The 20316-nt window shown below is 38.5% G+C and overlaps 1 protein-coding gene across 4 annotated transcripts in view; it reads left to right on the top strand.

The window, feature by feature from the left end:
* The window catches only part of CCDC186 (coiled-coil domain containing 186), a 39899-nt gene extending 21291 nt beyond the window's left edge, over nucleotides 1-18608 (top strand). For all 4 annotated transcript variants that reach the window (XM_069797030.1, XM_069797032.1, XM_069797031.1 and 1 more), the window contains 12 exons: nucleotides 741-953; nucleotides 2391-2510; nucleotides 3072-3176; nucleotides 3508-3606; nucleotides 4395-4481; nucleotides 5259-5401; nucleotides 8447-8702; nucleotides 9337-9526; nucleotides 10632-10712; nucleotides 12364-12574; nucleotides 13616-13835; nucleotides 14572-18608. In XM_069797030.1, coding sequence (XP_069653131.1) covers nucleotides 741-953; nucleotides 2391-2510; nucleotides 3072-3176; nucleotides 3508-3606; nucleotides 4395-4481; nucleotides 5259-5401; nucleotides 8447-8702; nucleotides 9337-9526; nucleotides 10632-10712; nucleotides 12364-12574; nucleotides 13616-13835; nucleotides 14572-14655 — 1809 coding nt within the window. In that variant the 3' untranslated portion in view covers nucleotides 14656-18608. The remainder of the gene's footprint in view (nucleotides 1-740; nucleotides 954-2390; nucleotides 2511-3071; nucleotides 3177-3507; nucleotides 3607-4394; nucleotides 4482-5258; nucleotides 5402-8446; nucleotides 8703-9336; nucleotides 9527-10631; nucleotides 10713-12363; nucleotides 12575-13615; nucleotides 13836-14571) is intronic.
* Nucleotides 18609-20316: the final 1708 nt, after the last annotated feature.

Genomic DNA, 20316 nt, shown 5'->3' with positions numbered 1-20316 from the left:
TTTAATGTGTATGTTTATATGTATGGGATTCAGCCCTCAAGGAAATCTCATTTTCCTTGCCTGTAAGCTGATCTTGATTCAAAAGGCGGTAAAAGCTGGCAGTGGCTTTTTTTCAGGCAGGCTATCACAAAATTAATATTTTTCTCAACTCCAGCACAAAGCTCTTATTTTGTCTCATGTATTACTGAGAACTGAGATGATTTTTTTCCTTAGTATCATATTATGCCAAGTATTTTCTCTATTGTTTAAACTCTAAAGCTCAGTTTCTGATTCTTTCTTTTATTTGAGGCTGAATTTGTTAGTGCTGAGGCAGGGGGAATGTGTAAAAATAAGCCACTGAAAATAAGCCACTGAATAATGATTGTGCAGTTGGCATGTGGATGAGGGAAGACAGAGGACTGGTACTGGGTATTTGCAAAATTATTTTGTTACTAAAACTTAGCAAATACACTTCTTTCCTTCTGAAACAACAAATTATATCCCAGATTACTAATGTATTGATAACTCATTTGAGATGTTTAGCTGTGAAACTGCAACTGCTTAGATATATATTTACTGTTAGAAGTATGAGTAATTCTAGTACTCAAGTGGGATCTAACCATTAGCCTTTGCAAAACTGGAGCTTTTGAGTCCTACTTTGTTATGCTACTATATTGCGATACTGAAAATATCCAGTAGTGTCTTATAAAAGCTAATTATGAAATACAAGATTGATTCATTCTATTTTAATATTTTTCAAGGCAAACAAGAAATGTGAAGAAGCACGCCATGAAAAGGAAACAATGGTGATGAAATACGTCCGAGGGGAGAAGGAGTCCCTTGACCTCCGAAAGGAAAAGGAGATACTTGAGAGAAGAGTGAGAGATGCAAACAAAGAAATAGAAAAACATACTAATAAAATCAAACAACTTTCCCAGGAAAAAGGAAGATTGCACCAGCTCTATGAAACTAAGGTGCTCTAAGTATTGCTGTATGGCTTGAGTGAATGATTAAAAGCACTATCAGAACAACCTTATCACTTGTTTGCTATTGTACTTGGGGAAAGAAACCTGTTTTCATTTGGGTTTGCTGTATAGCTGTGAAAACCCCTTTCCTTCAAGGGAAGGGGAAGAAGTTACTGAGTTCTCATTGTCATCTTTTTGAAGTTCCTTTTAATATTTCCCTAAATATTAGTTTGTGAAACATTAGGGGTTTTTTTTGACAAAATTGAAAAGACTGCTTGTTGCAGAGCCTGGATTTTGAGGGAATTTCTAGCTTGTTTGGATTTTTTTTTTTTAAAGGCTGTAGGGTTTTTTGCTATTTTTCTGTTTTCACTCTGTATTTTCTCTTTTGTACTACTAAAAATTGGTAAGAAAGCAATAGAATCTTTCAGGCCCAATTCCAAAAGTTAGCCATTCTTTTTTAGAAGCCAGTAAGAAATTCCCACCAGCCTCTTCCAGGTCTTTTGTATTGTGCTTCATAGCTGTGCTTCACAATTTTATTTCATGTGAAAGATCAAAAAATTGATAAATAGGGTTCAAACTTTGATTTGGGCCTCTTCTGAGTGATTGTACTGTGCACAGAAGGATCAGAAAAACACACCTTAATAGAAGTCCCAAAAATTACGCTTCTGAAACAAAAAATCACCTCAGTGTCCTCTCACACATGAACTGGAAGTGGCAGCTTGACTTGAGGTTTCCTAAACAAAACTTAACATACTATCTATCTTCATAACTCCTGAGGATTACACTAGAGCCTTACAGGAATTGTGCTGCTTTAAACTTTTTTGGTAAGATGAGCCTATTACTTCAGAAACACAATTTGGAAATTTGGCTTAATGCAGTGGTTTGTGGGTACTGGTATAGAACGTTTTGCCAGCAGTCTGCTTCTGTTAACATCCTTTCTTGGCACGGGTTAGTGATTTGACTTGCATACATTTCGCTGTCAGTTCTCACACTAGTCTGCACCTGTATAGCTGGTAATACCGAGCCATTGGTGTCACAATTTTTTTCTGTAGCATTGTATAATATACGACCTTACCACTTTGAACCTGTGTTTCCTCATCCTTTTGCCAGAAAAGAAGAAAAAGAGGACTGTGCAGCTTACCCAGGAGATACTTATTTTAGATCAGAACTCTAGACTGTGCTTTGTCTTTTAAGAGATATGTAACGTTAATGTATACTAACAGTGATGCAGCCTTACCTTGCTATTCAAACCAGAACAGTAATGTTGTTTTTTTTTCACTGGATTATGGGCTAAAGCATTATCAAGCACTCTCAAGTATGTGCATGCTTTTGCAAAATTCAGGCATTAAGAAAAAAAAACAACCCTGCATGTGACACTTGAGCAGGAGTCTTGTAGATGCACTGGATGATTTAATCCATAAAATAGTATCTATGAAATCTTCTTAGGACGGTGAAGCCACTCGACTCAACAGAGAAATAGAAAAATTGAAAGAAGAAATCAATTCTCATGTTATCAAAGTAAAATGGGCTCAGAACAAATTGAAAACAGAAATGGATTCACACAAGGTTAGTGAAGTGGTACTGATTTTATGACATGAAAATATAGTCAGAGGAGTATAGTTGATATACTGTTTACTTTTTATATAGTATTAAAATCTGTTTCTGAAGTGTTTTTTGTTTAATATGAATAGCTGCAGCAAAAGTCAGAATAGTGCTCTTAAAGATACTGATACTGAAATGGAAATGTTGAAAGGATGTGAGGGGAGAATGTATGGGGGGGATTCTGTTTAATCTGGTGATCAGATTTTTAATTTTTTTTTTTTGGTATGAATTAACTCTCCCCTTAGTTTAGTTTTTATGTGATAGAGTTAAATCTATCCTCTGAAAATGTGCATAGCACATAACTGAGAGATCCTTTTGTTGTGCTTCCAGTGTTGGAACAAACAAAATTGCATAAAGTAATAGTTGAATGGAAGCAAGAGGAAAAATAATGCTGGACATACTTTTTTTTTTTGTTGTTGTTAATTCTTTCCATACTGAAATAGGAAACTTTTATTATGAGAAATGCTTTTCTCAGATTAAGTTAGATAAATATGTTTAAGCCATTATTTATTACTGTTTTTGTAGGAAACCAAAGAACGCCTCAAAGACGCAATGACAAAATTAACTGAAGCAAAAGAAGAAGCAGACCAGATAAGGAAAAACTGTCAAGAAATGATAAAAACCTATCAAGTAGGCACATTATCTCAGGAGGTGAAATTAGTGTTTAGCACCTGAGTCGTCTTTTCCTCCCTTTCTGTCTTAAGCTGTATCAGGGAAGAATTATCCTGTGCGAGCTACAAAGCTGAGATGACTAGTCACTGGTTTCTTTACTTGGAAAATTGTTAAATAAAAAGGGAAAATGTATGTCTTGATTGGCATGCAGCGTGGGGGTCTTTCTTGGCATATTCAGAATTATGTACCTACAGAAAAGACTCGGTGATATGAAAAGCCGTCTGCTCAGCAACTAGAAAGGGAAACATAAAACTCTAAAACTCTACTTACTTTTCTTCAATCCTTTTAGGAGTCAGAAGAAATTAAATCAAATGAATTGGATGCAAAACTCCGAGTAACTAAAGGAGAACTAGAGAAACAAATTCAGGAGAAGTCTGATCACCTGGAGGTAAATATGTGGTGTGTGGAGACAACACAGTTGGCAACTTAGTAGTTAAGAATGCCATGAGTTTTTAATTTTGAGAATCTTATCTTAAGCTGCTTCATATTTTTGCCAAACATTTTTCTTTTTGGCCTAATACTACATCCCAGGTGTCTGCCTCCAGCCCTGCTTTTTGGAGGATGTATATAGCTATTACCTTGGATTCACTTTTTAAAAACAAAGTTATGAGAAAAGTATGATATAATGAGGATGAAATAACTGCTCTTTCATTTATAAACGTGAAAGTTGCTGTAATTTAGAGCACAAATTCAGATGACAGGCAGGCCTTTCTCTGACCAGTATTTTGCCAAGCTATATGGCAAGGAGAGACATGGAGCAGCCTCTGTTCCATATAGAGATTTGCTAGGCCAAAAGCTAAATTCTGTAGTGATTTAGTACCTGCTGACAGCTAATATGTGCGTATGCCATCTTCAGAGTTAACCAAGTGTCAGTTTGCCTAGAACTTTCCCCAGGGGCTGTTGTGGCATAGATTTGTACACCTAAAACCAGAAACTTGTACACTTGAAAATAGAGTGTGTAATCTCATTTTTTGTTCTCAGCTCTTCTGAGAATAAAGAAGCTTTTAGGCTTGACCTTGCTTTTTGAATAAGTAAAACAAACCTTTAGGGCACCTGTTCTGCCTTAAGCCATCTCAGCTGTTGTGGTGGCCAGCATTGGCCTAAATGTTTTTTGACATCCCAGGAGATGCCACTGTCCATTTAGATTTCTCAAGGAGCTTCTCACTCTTTAAAAAGGTGCATCATGCAAAAATAAAAGAACTGGAAGACTTGAAGAGGACATTTAAAGAAGGCATGGATGAGCTTCGAACACTGAGAACAAAGGTAATGTGTGCTGCGGTGGATTGCAGTGGGGCTAAAGGCATAGTGTTGGGTTTTGGAACAAGACTATTCAATCTGTATTTTTATGTCTTTCGGAATAAACTGTGATTAGAGACTGGCTGGCATGAGACTAGAAGGGGTATGTAACTGTTGACTTTGGGTAGCGTTTCTTAGGGAGTATCAGTTGATCCATAGTACAGCAATGTTTCATGGTATGCACCTCATTTGACTGAAAAGTTGAGAGAAACGTTTTAGTAAACATCTTGTAAAGGTAGTAACTTTGGAAAATGAGAAATACTTGTAAACTTTTCCTACCTGTGAGACTAGTCTTGTAGAGTTCATACATGTGATCTCTGATGAGGAGTATATACTATCCTTAACTTCCGAACAGTCTATAGATTAGCATGCCAGTCCCTCTCTCCGGAGCAGGGATTTAGCTCAATAGGACCTTAGAAAAAGGGAGGAAGACATAGTAAAGGGTTGGTCTGGTAACTGGGGAAAGATGATGTCTTTGAATCCTGATCCATTAAACTGGTAAGTGTGAGTCTTTGGACAAAAATAATGTTACACTTGTTTAATTTGATTTTTTTTTTCCTTTCTTTTTTTTGGTCTTTATTTTTCTGACTGTATTTGATGTGAAGTACTTGGGATATTGCTCTAAGCTACTTGGAACCACTAGAATTAACACAGGAGCTTTGTACAGCAATCTAGACATTTGATCAGAATAATTCAGCTCTGAAGTTTGGGAGCATAAATAGTTTCTGATTTTTTTCTATTTAGGTGAAGTGTCTAGAGGATGAGCGTTTAAGAACAGAAGATGAGTTATCCAAGTATAAAGAAATCATTAATAGACAGAAAACTGAAATTCAGAATTTGCTGGACAGAGTCAAAACTGTAGATCGTCTGCAGGATCAACATCAGAGGTACAGCTATGCATTTTGAGGAATGATTTGAAAGATTATCTGGGATGTGGAAAGTTTTTCTGTATTGAAATTATTGATGCTTTAAAATGTACTGTAATTTGAAGAATCCATGTCCTAATTTAAGTGTTTTTCTAATCTAAATCAATATTGCTCGATATTCTTGGTAGAGATAATCTTGGTAGCCTCTTATAAGATGAGGCGATTGAGATGGATAAATCTAATTCAACATCTTTCATTATTAGAATAAGAAGTGCTTGATTTCTGGCATTCTCTATAGGAAGTTATGTCTTCTAGGTGTCAGCCCAGTGCTTGTTTTATTGAAAGATTGGGGAAAAGCAACTAAGCTGGAAAGATAGATTGCTGGAAAATTGTGGGGGATGAATGAAAGTATTTAACAAGAAGAATTTTATTTATTTGACAGATGCTGCATTCAGCTAGTAGGGACCACTTGTACTTCTAATGGACTGGAATTCATTCTGCTGTGTCAAAGTGCTCATTTAAGAATGCAAGGGAAATAATCTCAGAGAAGAGTTGGGTTTGTGGACACTTCAGGAGTGTCTGAACATAGTCATGTTTGTATAGGGTACATACGGACTAGAATATATAAATGTAATCCACTTCACTGATTCTAGTGGCATTACATAAATGGAGATAGACAAATGTCAGATAAGTATAACCACCCATATGTGCCTCCTGTGCTTTCAAACAGTTCTTATTTATCATTGAAAAATATTTCAGTGATTATATGCCTTCCTCAGGGTTTAGAGAATGAAGCATTTTCCATTTGCTGTGTGCTGGTCAGCTGTATTGGCACTGTGTCATCAGGCTTTCTAGGGAAACTGCAATATGTTAGAGACAACTGAAGCTTACACTTTGACCAATAACAGTTATTTTTCACTTGGGATCTTGCCAAATGAATTTAAATGACTGTGATCACAGTGTGAAACTACAAATGTGTTTTTCCAATTATCTTTTCCTCTCAGTAATTGAGACATGTTTAAATAGCTGTTTGTCATTCCTGTCTAATTTGGATAAATTTTTATTTTAAGTATCCTTCCTGTACGATACTTATCCCTACATCAAGTTTCATATTGTCTTTTATTTCTCTTTTAGAATGACTTTAACATGTTTCCAGTACTCCTTAGAATGTTTGATAAAGTTGTGGAGTCTCAACCAGAGATTTAAAACTTGGACCAGTAAATTCCTGTTACCATCTATGAAAAAGAAATCCTGGAATCTTGACCTCTGTTTTTCCTATTGTTGTGTAAAATAAATAAACTTATAGCCTTTCACTTTCTTGGAAGCAAATGGAAGGAATTTCATCTTAATTCACACAAAATCTTACCTGTTTTCCTGATGAGAATAGAGGAGGCAGATTTCTTTAGCCTGGGGAAGAGAAGACGGAAGGGAGACATCCTTAAATGTGTAAAAGGCCATTATAAAGGGAATGTTCAGTTATCCTTGTTCACTGGAGGAAGGATAAAAATAAAGAGTTTTGCAGGAAAGATGATTTTAGATTGAATGCTGGGAAGAACTTTATGGCTGAGCTGGATACTGATTACCTCCAGTGTTGCCTGGTCCCCTTCATTGGAGAACTTTAAGGATAAACTAGAGGTCTCTTTTTAGGATGGTCTAAACATTTAATTTTGTCTGGTTCAACCCTGACTGTTAACTAGAGATTTCTTCTGTCATAAGGAAACAACATAATTTGGAAATGTAAAATAGAAGCATAGCCTTCTGGCATAGGTTTTTAAATGGGAACTATAGGTGAGATATTTTGCAGCATAAATGGCTGAAAAAATCAGTGGTGTAGTTGTTCAGTCTTAAGTCTTCTGAAAGGTGGATTTAGCCTAAAACAGACTATAAATGCAGGGTGCAATATATTTGACGTTATCCTTTGGTAGTGCAAAGCTAGCTAACTTCCGTTGTCATTAACCACATGAACTCCTCATTTTGGTAGCTGGAAGTATATAATTTATAGTAGTGGAGTTCTAGTAGAATATACTTACTTAGTTTTGCAAAATTATAGTTCATTTTCAGAATTATTAATTATTTGGATTGCCTGAGCCTCACCTCTACTTGAAGAAACATGTTGATACGGGGTTGTTGACTTAAGGTGAATTGAGCCTCCTGGTAATTACCCTGTCTGACAGGGAATTAAGTAAGATGTGTGCCCTTGCTTTGTATAACTTTAATTTTATTTTAAAAATTGAATATACATGCTCCCTGTGAGAAAGAGAGGTGAGGGGTTTTCTGCTGATGTTGGAACGTAAGGTTTTAGAAAGGTGTAGAACATCCTATGATTGAATAACTAATGAAATAATATTACAAGAGCAAATGAGGAGGACATTTTTAGTCCATAACTCTTTTAACAGCTGTTTAATTTTGGAATTAATTTAAATCACTTTCTCTAAAATGTTGATCATAACTGAAGATACAGCCTTTCTTACTCAAATGGATTGCAGGTGATAGATCAAATGTCTCCTAATGGGAGTGCTTCAGTAGAAGCAAGAACTTTTGTAGAGGATTGGGGGAGGAATAATGGAGTAAGACAGGTCCTTTGAATCGGAGCTGCACTGCTTGGATAAGGATGTTTCAGAAGTCACTATACTGCTGTCCTGGAGAAGCTCAAAACGGAGTATTTCCCTATCTCTTAAAGACAAGTCCTCTTACAGAATGACTGCCTTTGTTGGGTTTGCAGACCTTCCTCTTATCTGCAGCATCTGTTTTTGAGGGTTTTGTTTATGCCCTATACTGAAGCTCATGAAGTTGAATACAGAGAGATGATCTTCCTTGTGGAAGCTAATGACTACATGTCCTTCTGCATGTGGGTTACAATTATCTGTCACTTTAGCACTGCACATGTCATGAAATGGAATCTGCAAACTCCCTTGGCATTTAAAGCCATCCAGTGACTAACAGATGCCCCAGGGCCATTAATTGTTCCTCTGCCTTATTTGGTCTTGACCTGAATGCTTTTATTTCAGTAAGGTTTCATATCGTTAAGCTCAGGTTATCCCTAATAAGATACTATTGTTTTGACAGAGATGAACAAGAAATCAATGCTTTAAAGGAAGAAGTAGATGGTTTCAATTCTCTGGTAGCTGATCTCCAGAAGGACATTGAAGGTAGTCGGAAAAGAGAATCTGAGCTATTGATATTCACTGAAAAATTAACCAGTAAGAATGCACAGCTTCAGTCTGAAAACAATTCCTTACAGAGCCAGTTGGATAAGCTTTCTTACAGTGAAAGAGAGCTGCAGAATCAGCTGGAATGCGTTCAACAGGCTAAAGATGATCTGGTGAGTACGGTGTGCAGCTTCGTTTTTGCACTAGTAAGATGTCTGTTACCGATAAAGACGTGGCACATGAATTCCACCTTGTGCCTTTACCTGATCGCAATTTCTTGTTGAGTTTGCCAGTTTGATAGAATAATAGCAGCGGGATATGAACACCTCGTGTTTCTAAGAGGAGAGAAATCCTGAGGCACACTGCACTGGAATGGAGTGTTATTGTGTTGCTCTTCCTGGGAGTACAGAGTTATTCTCTGTGCAAGTGTCACTGAAACAATCAAAAGGTTGTAATTTGTCTGTGAAATTTATTACTATAAACTGTTTCTTAGGTCCTGTTTGTACTATGAGATTAATGGCATTTTTAATATACTTAGTGTGTCACAGAAGGTAATGTGACTGCACTGTACAGCTCTGCCTGGCTCTGTACTGTATCGTGCAGAAGTTTTGGAGATTGTTCAGGAGTCTTACTGTAGTGTTGCACTGTGCTGCATATTCATTTGCAGTGGTAGTGTTTAGCCTAAATAATAGATGTAAAATATGAATGATTCTCAGGTGAAAAGTGCAGAGTTAAGGCTGTTGAGCCTACAGTATGGTTAGGCTGGAATTTTTTTGTATATGACTGAAAATAAAACTACAATTTCAGGCCACCAAGTTACACAAGGAGGAAGATCAGCGAAAGCTAGAGGTTGAGACACTACAGGCTCAGCTAGCTTCAGAGCAGAAAGAACTAACAGCGCTGAAGACCCACGTGGATGAACTGAAAGATGAACTGGCTACCCAGAAGCGCAAGCATGCAGCAAACCTGAAAGATCTCACAAAGCAACTTCAGCTAGGTTGAAATTATTTTCAGATATAATGAGTCAGCCCCATCTGTAAGCCACTTCACAGTGTCTGGTAGAGACTAGGGTACTGTCTGCGTATGCCCACTGCTTGAGTGTAGCCCTTCAAGCTCTCCCTGTCCCTAAAGAGAATGAGAGTGAACAAGCAAGTTAGATCTCGTGGAAACTGCAGTTATAGGAAACAGGCCTTAGTGTCAATTTTCAGTCTTAAATACATTTTAAAAGTTATATTTAGACATAAAATGGAAGATTTATTTCAAAAGAGCTTAGTCTTTGTTACCATGTATGGGACTACTGAAATGTCACTGTGGGTATATATGGATCCTGGCCTGTGTAAGGGTATATTCAAAGGTTGCTAGAAGTTTCCTAGTTGCTGACTGTATCAGAAATCGCTGGTGACAGTTATTTTTTAGTATATTAAACAGAGCGCTTCAGTTTTTAAAGATGAATGTGGAGAGACTGATGACTAATTTTGTCAACAAACAGAAATCATTAAATACCTGATAATGCATATGCTCTGAATGCAAATAGATTTGAATATAATCAAATCTGTTCAAAATGTATTTGAAAGAAGAGATCCTGTTGGTATTGTGCAAGACAAGTTCCATGTCTCTTTTTGTACATATATGAACAGCTGTGCACTTTCCCTCTTGATCCCAACTGAATGAGTGATGTTTCTGGCACAAGTACTACACTGAGCTCCCCATAGTGATATAGTTATGAGATCCAGGAACAGAGTTGTCATTCTGTCATTCAGTACTTATTTACATGGCAGTCCTAATCAAAAGTAAAACCAAATTTAAGTCTTATTGTTCCCAGTTACTCCTATGTACGACATTACCTGCTTCAACTGGCAACTGCTGCAGGGTGTAGGGATCATGGTGAATGTTGCATCCAGGTGCTTCATGGTTGTATGCAGGGAGGGGAGGGGGGCTGTTTGGTTTTGGGGTTTTTATAGTTGCTACCATTACCTTTCAGTTGTCATGCCATGTTAAATTGGTGCAGATCAGAGAGGATTAGAGTTTTTGTATGTTGTGTAACACTATGATTTTTGGTTTTTAATCTGCTGTTGGTAACCATAATTATGTTATACTTTTAGCACGGAGGAAATTGGATCAGATGGAAAATGGTAATTATGACAAAGAAGTAAGCAGCATGGGGAGCCGTTCCAGTTCATCAGGTAATGTAGCACATAGCAGGGTGGCCAAAACAATCCTTTGATCTTAATAAGGTTGCCGTGGTGTGCTGCCATGATCCTTGCTCTTTCTGTGGTTTGTGCATATGCAGTGTGTGGGCAGCCTCCCATTAAAGCTGACAAAATAGCCTTTAAGCACCAAAATGCACTTGGCTGAATGCAGTTGTAGGTGCTTATTCTTATTACAAGATTAAAGTTTAATGTTTATAATGTTTATATATTTTGGTTCTTTTTAAATGCCTACCTTTTGTATTTTGTTGCTTTTATGTTTGCAGGAAGCTTAGAGGACTCCCGTTTATAGAGAACCCTCTTAAATGCTGCCAGAGGCAAAACAAAAATGAGCAGTGGCTTCCAACGTTGTTTAACTGCACTGTTGACAGTTGCAACTGTGTAAATGATAAATCAGTTAGCGTGTTTAGAGGCATCAGTGTATTTGTGTAAAATTCATTACTTTCTATCCAGTTAGAAGTGGTTATCTGAAAACAACATCTGTTTTCTTCCTCAGTATCTTTGGGTTTGTCGTGGTTTAACCCCGTCTGGGAACTGAGCACCACACAGCCACTTGCTCAGTCTTCCCACCCCCCCTGCTGGGGAGGAGAATCAGGAGAAAAAAAAGTAAAACTTGTGGCTTGAGATAAGAACAGTTTAATAACTGAAAGAAAATCAAATATAATAATAATAATAACAACAATTGTAATGAAAAGGAAGATAACAAAAAGAGAGAGAGAGAGAAATAAAACCCAAGAAAAGACAAGTGATGCACAATGCAGTTGCTCACCACCCACTGCCCAGCCAGTCCCTGAGCAGCAATCAGCCCCCCCTGACCAACTCCCCCCAGTTTATATCCTGAGCATGACGTCCTATGGTATAGAATATCCCTTTGGCTCGTTCAGGTCAGCTGTCCTGGCTATGCTCCTTCCCAACTTCTTGTGCACCTCCTTGCTGGCAGAGCATGGGAAACTGAAAAATCCTTGATTTAGGATAAACACTACTTAGCAACAACTAAAACATCAATGTGTTATCAACATTATTCTCACACTAAATCCAAAACACAGCACTGTACCATCTACCAGGAAGAAAATTAACTCTATCCCAGCTGAAACCAGGACAGGGTTTTAAGTTGGGTTAGTTCTGTCAAAGTGTCCTGTAATCTCACTGTATGACAGAGGAATACTTGGAGAGAAGAACAGAAAGAAAAGAAAATACTTAATTCTAAGTGATCAGTGCTGCAGAGTGTTTATACATCAGGCTTTAGCCAGTCAGTACAGTTTTCACGGTGTTGTAATTTTAGTGGACTCTAAATCAGGTATGTTTAAAATCAGCTTAGTATTGTACAAAGCAATATTAATGAATATGAAGGTACTTATGCAAGAGTAAGCATTACTGAAGTAAGCACGCTTATACTAAAGGAGCTATGCCCATGCTAGGGGACTACACTGCTGTGTCTCAGCATGAATCATTTAAATGGTATAAGGATTGTTTATATAAAACCCCACAAACATATAAGGGAAACCGACATTTTGAAAAAAATACCCTAAGCTACTGAAATGTAATGAATGCATGCACTGCACTAGCAGAGACATTTTACCTGGTATGAAAGCAGAAAGAGCTTTTACAAATATGTATGTGTTGGCAGGGTCCCTTAATGCGCGCAGCAGCAATGAAGATCGGTCACCTGAGAATATTGGATCTTCAGTAGCTGTGGATAGCTTCCCAGAGGTGGACAAGTCTATCTTGGTTGAAAGAATACTAAGGCTGCAGAAGGCACATGCTCGAAAAAATGAAAAGATGGAGTTTATGGAGGATCACATTAAACAACTGGTGGAGGAAATCAGGAAAAAAACAAAGTATGTTCTGGATTCTGTTCGTACAGTTTTTCAGTGTTGAGCTGGTACACTAGACAAGTATTCTGGATTTTATGCAAGACAAGTAATTGTCTAAATGGAAATATTTAAAACAACAAAAATATTGCAGTGAAAGTAGATCTCAAAGGTAGGATTAGTCTTGACCTTTTTTTTCCTTATCTTTCCCCAGCAGTTACAGTAATTGTCAAGTTGTTTATTACTAAAATTTTTCAGGAGGAATAGGCTGGTGCAAGTGGTTTTTTTGGTAGCAAAATGGTCACCAGGTGGCTGATTTGAGGTGGACTGCTGCCACTGGCTAACAGAAGAGTCCATTCTCTGCATGTGCATAAAAGGGTGCTGATTATAAGTGTTTGTTTTGGAAGGAGAATTTGCATAATTCCAGATGGTAGTCTGGCATGCATACCAAACAATTTATCTGAGCCAAAAGTGGTCAATATTTAACATGAGACAGGATTTCCATGTAAGTGGAATCTTGTCTTACAGCATGATGTCTGGAACTTCAGTTAGGAGGGGAAGAAATTGTGGCATATACCTTCCTCTGGAAAGTACAGTTGTCTGTTAAGTTTAGCCTTTGCTTAACGAGCCTATTTATGCCCATCTGGTACCATTCCACAGAACATGATCACAGCTTGTGAAGACTCTTGAGCAGAGACTTTGTAATTTTTGCCTCATCTGTAGAAAGCTTAAGATTACCTGTGTGGAGTCTTTCAGCAAAGAAAAAGTAGAGGCATTTTTTAAGTACCTTTTTGCTCCAGTAGCAATATTACTTTCTCAAAATACTTCTAAATATGTAAACCTTGTGCATTGTAGTGACTCGGCTTACCAGCATCTCCTATAGCACTGTTGGTATCCCAGGTTTTCCTCTGACCTAGAAATTGCAGGAGTTGATTTTTACTGCCTTTTCATTAATACAGTACTGCTTGAAAAGAAAATTACTCTTATGTCAGGAATCTGAAGTTACTTCCATGGCTGACTTTTCACTGCCTTGTAATGTTATATTTCTAAAATTATTTTTCCCCCCAGAATTATTCAGAGTTACATTTTGCGGGAAGAAGCTGGAACGCTATCATCAGAGGCCTCTGACTTCAACAAAGTACACTTGAGTAGACGGGGTGGGATTATGGCATCTCTGTACACATCTCATCCTGCAGATAGTGGTCTCACGTTGGAACTCTCCTTAGAGATAAACAGGAAGCTACAGGCTGTGTTGGAAGATACATTACTGAAAAATATTACATTGAAAGTGAGTAGCTATGCCAGTTCTTCCACACATTCTTGAGGTTCTGAAATACTGCCTTCAAAGAGATGCATGCTGTTAAAAGGAGGAGGCTTTTCAGAAGTCAGCTCGTTGTGAATTGGTGCCACTGATAGCACTGGGTTAATCAGAGAGTTATGTAACATGATCCATGCTGAAGCTCTGTTGTGGGACCCGTGTAGTATGCTGCACTAACAGGCTGCTTCTTGAAATGAATTCTGGGCTGCCTGTGCATTCAGCGGGGAAGGGCCTCTCCAAGCTCTCCCCAGTCACCTGGAGCCAGGGGCATGGGCCCTACATGCTCGCCCTGTGCCAGTAGCTGGCTACCCTATTGAGCTATTGGGGCAGCATGTCTGCTGCACGGGAAAGATGGCAGGCTGGAAAATGTTGTGCAGGCTGCCAGCCAGACAGCAGTGTTCTGCAGAAGTTGGAGATCTCTTCCTGTAATTATCGTTCCCCTTGAACGCTGTCTAGGCGGCCTGTAGAGTATTAGTAACTGCAAAAAAAGACTTGCTGAGAGCTTTGCATCCTTTATGGAAATGAGCTTGGTTTTCTCCAACTCTGTCTAATCATTCGTGCTTGTTCTGGATACTTGAAAGTACCAACCTGCTGACATAAACAGTAATTTTAACTTACTAGTGCATTTTGTGCCAAATGGCTCATTTTCCCTGTATAACTTACCCTATCTTTTTTTCTTTTTTTTTTTTTTTTTCCTCCCCAAAAGGAAAACCTTCAAACTCTAGGAACAGAAATAGAACGGCTTATTAAACACAAGCATGAACTGGAACAGAGAATAAAGCAGACATAACTAAAACTTTTATGGAATAACCAACATGAAGATGCAGAAAAGGCAGGTGCTACAGACCACTGTTTTTTACATGTTTCCTGAAATTTGATTGCCTGCCAGCACAAGCATCCGGTATTTTGCATATACAGCCTTTAACCATACAGGCTGTCCTTACTTGTGTGAGAGATCTATGGGGTTTGGCATCAGTGTGGTTCTGTCTACTCAATACCAGCCTGAGGTGCTGCTGAATTTTACTACACACTACATTTATCTAAAACTTTTATTTGAAATGACATACAGATGCTTTGCAGTGCATATTATGTTTTGAGTGAGTTGCAGTGAGATTTTAATTTCTGCCCGGTATAATTAATCAGTCTTGTAGTGATGGAGCTTGAAAAAATACAACAAATTCTGTCTTAGTTGCTGTTGAACATATCCAATGTTAATGAGCTTTAAGGGCTTTCAGACATTATTTCCTTTCTTCCATATTATTTGTGATATTTAGGTTGATTAAGCATTTTTGACATACGCATGGAAAAATGCTTTGTAACAAAATTTTGGTTTTTAAGTGGTGGCCATGATATTGCGTATTTTCTGCTTTAGATTAACATTCAATGGCTTGTTTCTTTATCCAAAAGAAGAGAAGCAACAGTAAGATTAAGGGATTAAGAAGCTTTCAAACTCAGTTGTTGAGTATATATAATTGAATCAAATGTCAATTCAATAAATCCTGTAAACCCTTGATCTTCAGACATACAGATCTAAAGAAGTCTGATATCAGATAATTGGTTAATAAAGTTCACTGGCCTTCTGCATAACTAACAGCATTTAAAAAGTAAGGAGTTTTAACTGCCCATTGTTACGTATGTACAGGTAGACATCGTGATTGCATCTGTTTTCGCGTGGTCAGAAAATCTGTTTTCAAAGACAAATGGAAGCTAACTAAATTTTCTCATTAACTGTGGCTAGACCAGCTAGTGAAAGTAATAGTAAGAAATAGGAAATATATCTAAATGGGATTTTAATCTATTGGTTGTACAGATTTCTGTGCCACTTTCACAGTACAACTCCTTAATTCTACTGTTGTGAAGAATTAGTTGGTCAAAATGGCATGAACTGAGAACTGTTATTCAATCCTTCAGTGTCTGAGAGGGTGATGGAGGAAGAGTATCAAGGTGACAAGATTCTGGTTAGTCATGACATCATGTTCATATTTTAATTCCAGGATAAGTAATTTACAGGATTTGAAATATCTATTCCAGCAGTAAATGCATAGATTTCTGTATTTATTGCCTTTTGACCAAAATGAATTGACCAGATCACAGTGTAAATATGTACTTTGGGTTTTTATTAAATACTTGAACTTCCTATTATCATGAAAAAAGATTCAATGTACATTTACAATAGCAATGCTTCAGCTATTTTAATTAGAAAGGATACTTGGGGGCGGGGGGGTGGGACACAGAATTTGTCTTACCACAGGCACCATTTGCATCATTCACAAAACAAGGGGCCTGAATCTGGCAGCACACACAGGAGGATAATTTATCAAAGCATCTAGGTGACTTAAGGGTGTGTACTCATTTTCAGGTGCCACTGAGTCACTTGAGCTTTGTAATGAACCAAATTGAGCAAAAGGGCCTGCTTTGGTTTGAGTAGTTTGATTCAAGACAGACTTCCTTTTTACTTTAAAGATAGGCATCTGTGAAAGTCCTCATGGGATCAAAACCTGGTTTGTGGTTTAGAGAGCTTCAGGAGTCTTGGATAGCAGGTCCCTTCAGCGTCAAAGGATTAAGTATTTCTTTAGAAAGGGAAGGTGGAAACAAACTACTTAAAACCTGACCGAGCATTGTAGAAACTGTGAGCCTTTAATCTGGGTGGTTTTTTATACATATATTTTTCTAGTTCCTGAGAGCAATGGTTATCTGAAACGTTAGGGAATTTGGACCAGTGCAGTCATGGGACTACCTCTGCTTTACTGTTTTTTAAGTGATGTGAAGAGGAAACTACCTGGCTCTGCTGAAACAGATTTGTCACCAGCTTCCAGGAAGTGAACAGGCAGTTATTCGTGACTGAACTAGACCTTCTGCTGAAAGTATTTAGAAAAATTTGCATGTTAAAACATAGCTTAGCTCTTGTATGTTTGTGTTTTCATGCTTTAATGTACCAGATCTCTGGATATTTTCAAGCATTCAGCTGAATGACTCCAGTATTTTCGATACCATGTTAATACTGTAATCATTTAATGTATGTTCTCCAGGTGTACAATGTGAATGAAGGAGAAGTGTGGATGCAGATGGAATAAGTGCAATGACATTGTGGAAATTCTTATTTCTTTTTGGCATGGTTGTTTCTCCTTTTAAGTTATTTGAGAAACCTAGTTAGCTGTCCTGCCCTGCTGGAAATGCTGCTTCCTCTCTGTAGCACTAGTAGCTTCTCAGACTTTCCTTGGTTATGGAGACACACAAAGCAGCCAAAATATTACGTTGTTTATTGTGCAGTGTCTTCATGGACCAAAGTCATCTTCTGCAGGCATTATTTTAAACATACCTGTTATAGATGAAAATTTCATTCTAGCTCGCACAGTGGCAAATGACTCTCTATCCAGTAAGCCCAAAATGTGATGAATGCCTGACAGGGTCAGCCAGCAACTTTGCTTAATAATGTTGCTCATTTCTGAGAGGCAGTGGTGTATTAGCCATAAGAATGTTGCTGGCAAGTCACCTGTCTGTTGTTTCCATAGGGTAGATTGTCAGGAGTGTAATACTGTCGGTGCTGGTGTTCACAAGAACACTTCTGTGAAAAGATGTGCTTCTGCGGGGCGGTTCATACAGGTGAGCACGAGCTGGTGCAGAGTGGGTGCAAGGCTTGCATAGCAATCGCATTTCACTTACCCTTGTTTTGGAAACTTTATATTATGAGCCTGAGATTGAAAACTGTCCTTAGATAAACTGAATTTTAGAGAGAAACTGATAAACTAATTTTGAAGGCAGCCTGGAGCAGTTAGCTACGTACCTGTCATTGAAATTCAGTGTCCATTAGACATGTAACTGCCACAGGCTGCTTTTGAAAATACCAAGCTTGTAGCTAGTTGTGTCCTACAGGCTTAAACATCTGTTTCTTAAATATTCAGGGTGCTCTTTGAATTCAAACATTGCACATCCAGTTGTTGTTAGAGGCCCTACAGGAAAGCTGCCTGTGCTTTTCCACCCTCTGTTAAATCCAGCACTGTCATTGTCTAAAGCCAGACCCTCTGAACTGAAGAATACCATTTTATGCTATAGAAAGCACTCGTTTTCTGCCATATAGACTTGTACGATATTTTTTCTTTTAGTCTCCAGAAGGCAGTGGAGACCGATTTATTCCTCAGATAAGTTATCATCTTCACTTGTTGCTGGCATCACCTGCAGTATTTCCAGCTACTAAAACTGAAGTTACACTCTCTTGAAATATTTTTCATTATAATATTTTTGTTCATAACTAAAAAAAATAAAAAAAAAATTAAAAAATCAGATCTCTGGCTTCCACTGAACCGAGTGTAAAGCTGAGTGCCCGCATGCTGCAGAGACCCAAATCTAGGAAGGGGTTCAGAGAACAAGGCCTGTCTGAATGAGCCTCCTCCACCCTTCCCGCTGTCAATGGAACCGGCTGTGATGGTAAATGTCAGCAGTAGGTGGCACTAGAAATCAGATTTACCGTGTCTCCACAACGACCTGAAACCTGTCAAGCGTTGCAGGGGGACCTGGGTGGTATTTAGAGCTTTTCCCAGATGGATGGGGGTTTCCTTCCCATTTTCGTGTTCTAACTGAAACTATGTTGAATCTTCCAATATATGTATGTATGTTGTCTGAATATACACAGAATGTCTATTGATTTAATTTTGTAGATACCTGTTTCTGTATAAAGTTTTTGAAGATATCACTATACCTTATGTATATATTGTACTTTGAAATAATAAACATACAAATGTATGACAGTCTGGTTTGGGTCTGTGGTTTGTACCATTGCTTATTTACTGCTGCTTAACTCTGGATTGTGCCGATAGCTCTCGGTAGAGGCCTGTGGTGGTGGCACCAGCGTGCTGCATGTTGGGTGGTCATCTTCAGTGAATGGGAGTCTCTCCTTCTCACAGTGCAGAAATGTCCTCGTGATGCTTGTAAACAAGTGCTCTGGGCTAAAAGCAGCTTAATTGCCAGCAAACTGTTCTAGCCAGCACGCGTGCTGGGAGGGCACCATAAAAGCCCCTTCTTGTTTCCCCTCAAGTAGATACAACTATATAACATGATCTGCAGTCGGAGGCATTGCTGCTACCCACAGCTTAGCAGGGCGATGCTTGCTGCCAGCCCATACTTTTCTCTTGTGCTATCTAAACAAGACGTGGCAGTGCATCTTTGCCATGTACCTCTGGTACTGCAGGTCAGCTTGAACAGCAAAGCCAGGGAAAACAGGGCTGCACACCTTTCATACTGTCATCTCTTGGAAACGGGGGTGGGACTTTTCTGTCCTAAGGACAGGTGATAGGTATGCTGCAAGTAAGTACTGCTGTGAGCTACTGCCAGTCCTGGTAAGTGGCCTTGATGCTGGAGTCCTCTTTTCCCTTGTGTCATGTGAATTTGACAACCCCACAGTCCCAGTAGCAAGGGCTGGTTCCCTTGGCCACAGCTCTACATTTGGGACACTATTTGCTGCTCTGGTTTATTCCCTTGCAGAGATCTAATTTAGCTTGGTTTTTAGCCATGATATTGTTTTTAAAAAAAAAAAAAAAAAGTGATGCTGTCCGGTTGCTGGCAGTTCATTGTGGCTATGCTCATGTTAAAAGTGTGGGAATCAGATTTGTATGTGTTGACCTGCCCTTGCAACCTGATTGTAGAGAGACAGAAAAAGGGAAAAAAGAATGCCATGAAGGGGATGATTTATGGAGTTTATTCTAGTATCTCCCAGAGTACCTTCAGTGAGACAAGGAGGTGTCCTATTTTCTTGAAATTTAATGGCAAACTACCACTAGCTTCCTAGGATCAGGGTGAGGGCTTCCAGTTAAGTTTTCTGGTTACTGTTACCTGTATGACTCCTTGCTGGAATTGTTTTGCAGTTCACTGTTTTTCTTCCAGCTTTCCACTGATAGCAAATACAGCTCTTGCTGACAGATGTGACCAAAAATCAAGATTTATTTGTGCTCCCCAAGTACTTAGCACTGCTGTTTGGAAACAACAGCCTGAAGCTAATACAGATAGCTCACATATAGATCTTGGCTTTGGTGGTATTTGCAAGTAGCCATTTGGTGAACAGCTTCCTGCCCCCATTTTACAGATAGGTCTGTATTTGAGGCTGACACGGCACCACTATATTTGCAGAGGAAGGGTTCTCACAGCACAGTAGCGTGAAGTACTTGATCCTGAAGCAAGCCAGTCTCATGCTGGTGCTGTTGGGTAATGAATATATAACCCAATGCTAGCAGTTTACTTGTCTAGTTGACTGCAAAATAGGAAATCAGCACTGCTATTTTTTTTTCTCTGCTCTGTTTTAAGGTTGGTTTTTTTTTAATGGAGAAGTATGGCTGGGTTTTTGTTGTTGCGGTTGGTTTTAGGCTATTTTGCATTAAACCACAGTGGGTCGGTGCCAGATTTTGCAAGATCTTTGCATGCATAAGTGTAACTGTTTCAGTAGAAGAGTGCTGCTGAACAA

This window comes from Haliaeetus albicilla, chromosome 11 (genome assembly GCF_947461875.1).
Source record: "Haliaeetus albicilla chromosome 11, bHalAlb1.1, whole genome shotgun sequence".
NCBI lineage: Eukaryota > Metazoa > Chordata > Aves > Accipitriformes > Accipitridae > Haliaeetus > Haliaeetus albicilla.
The sequence above is the reverse complement of the archived record's forward strand: the minus strand, read 5'-3'. Positions and strand labels throughout refer to the sequence as shown.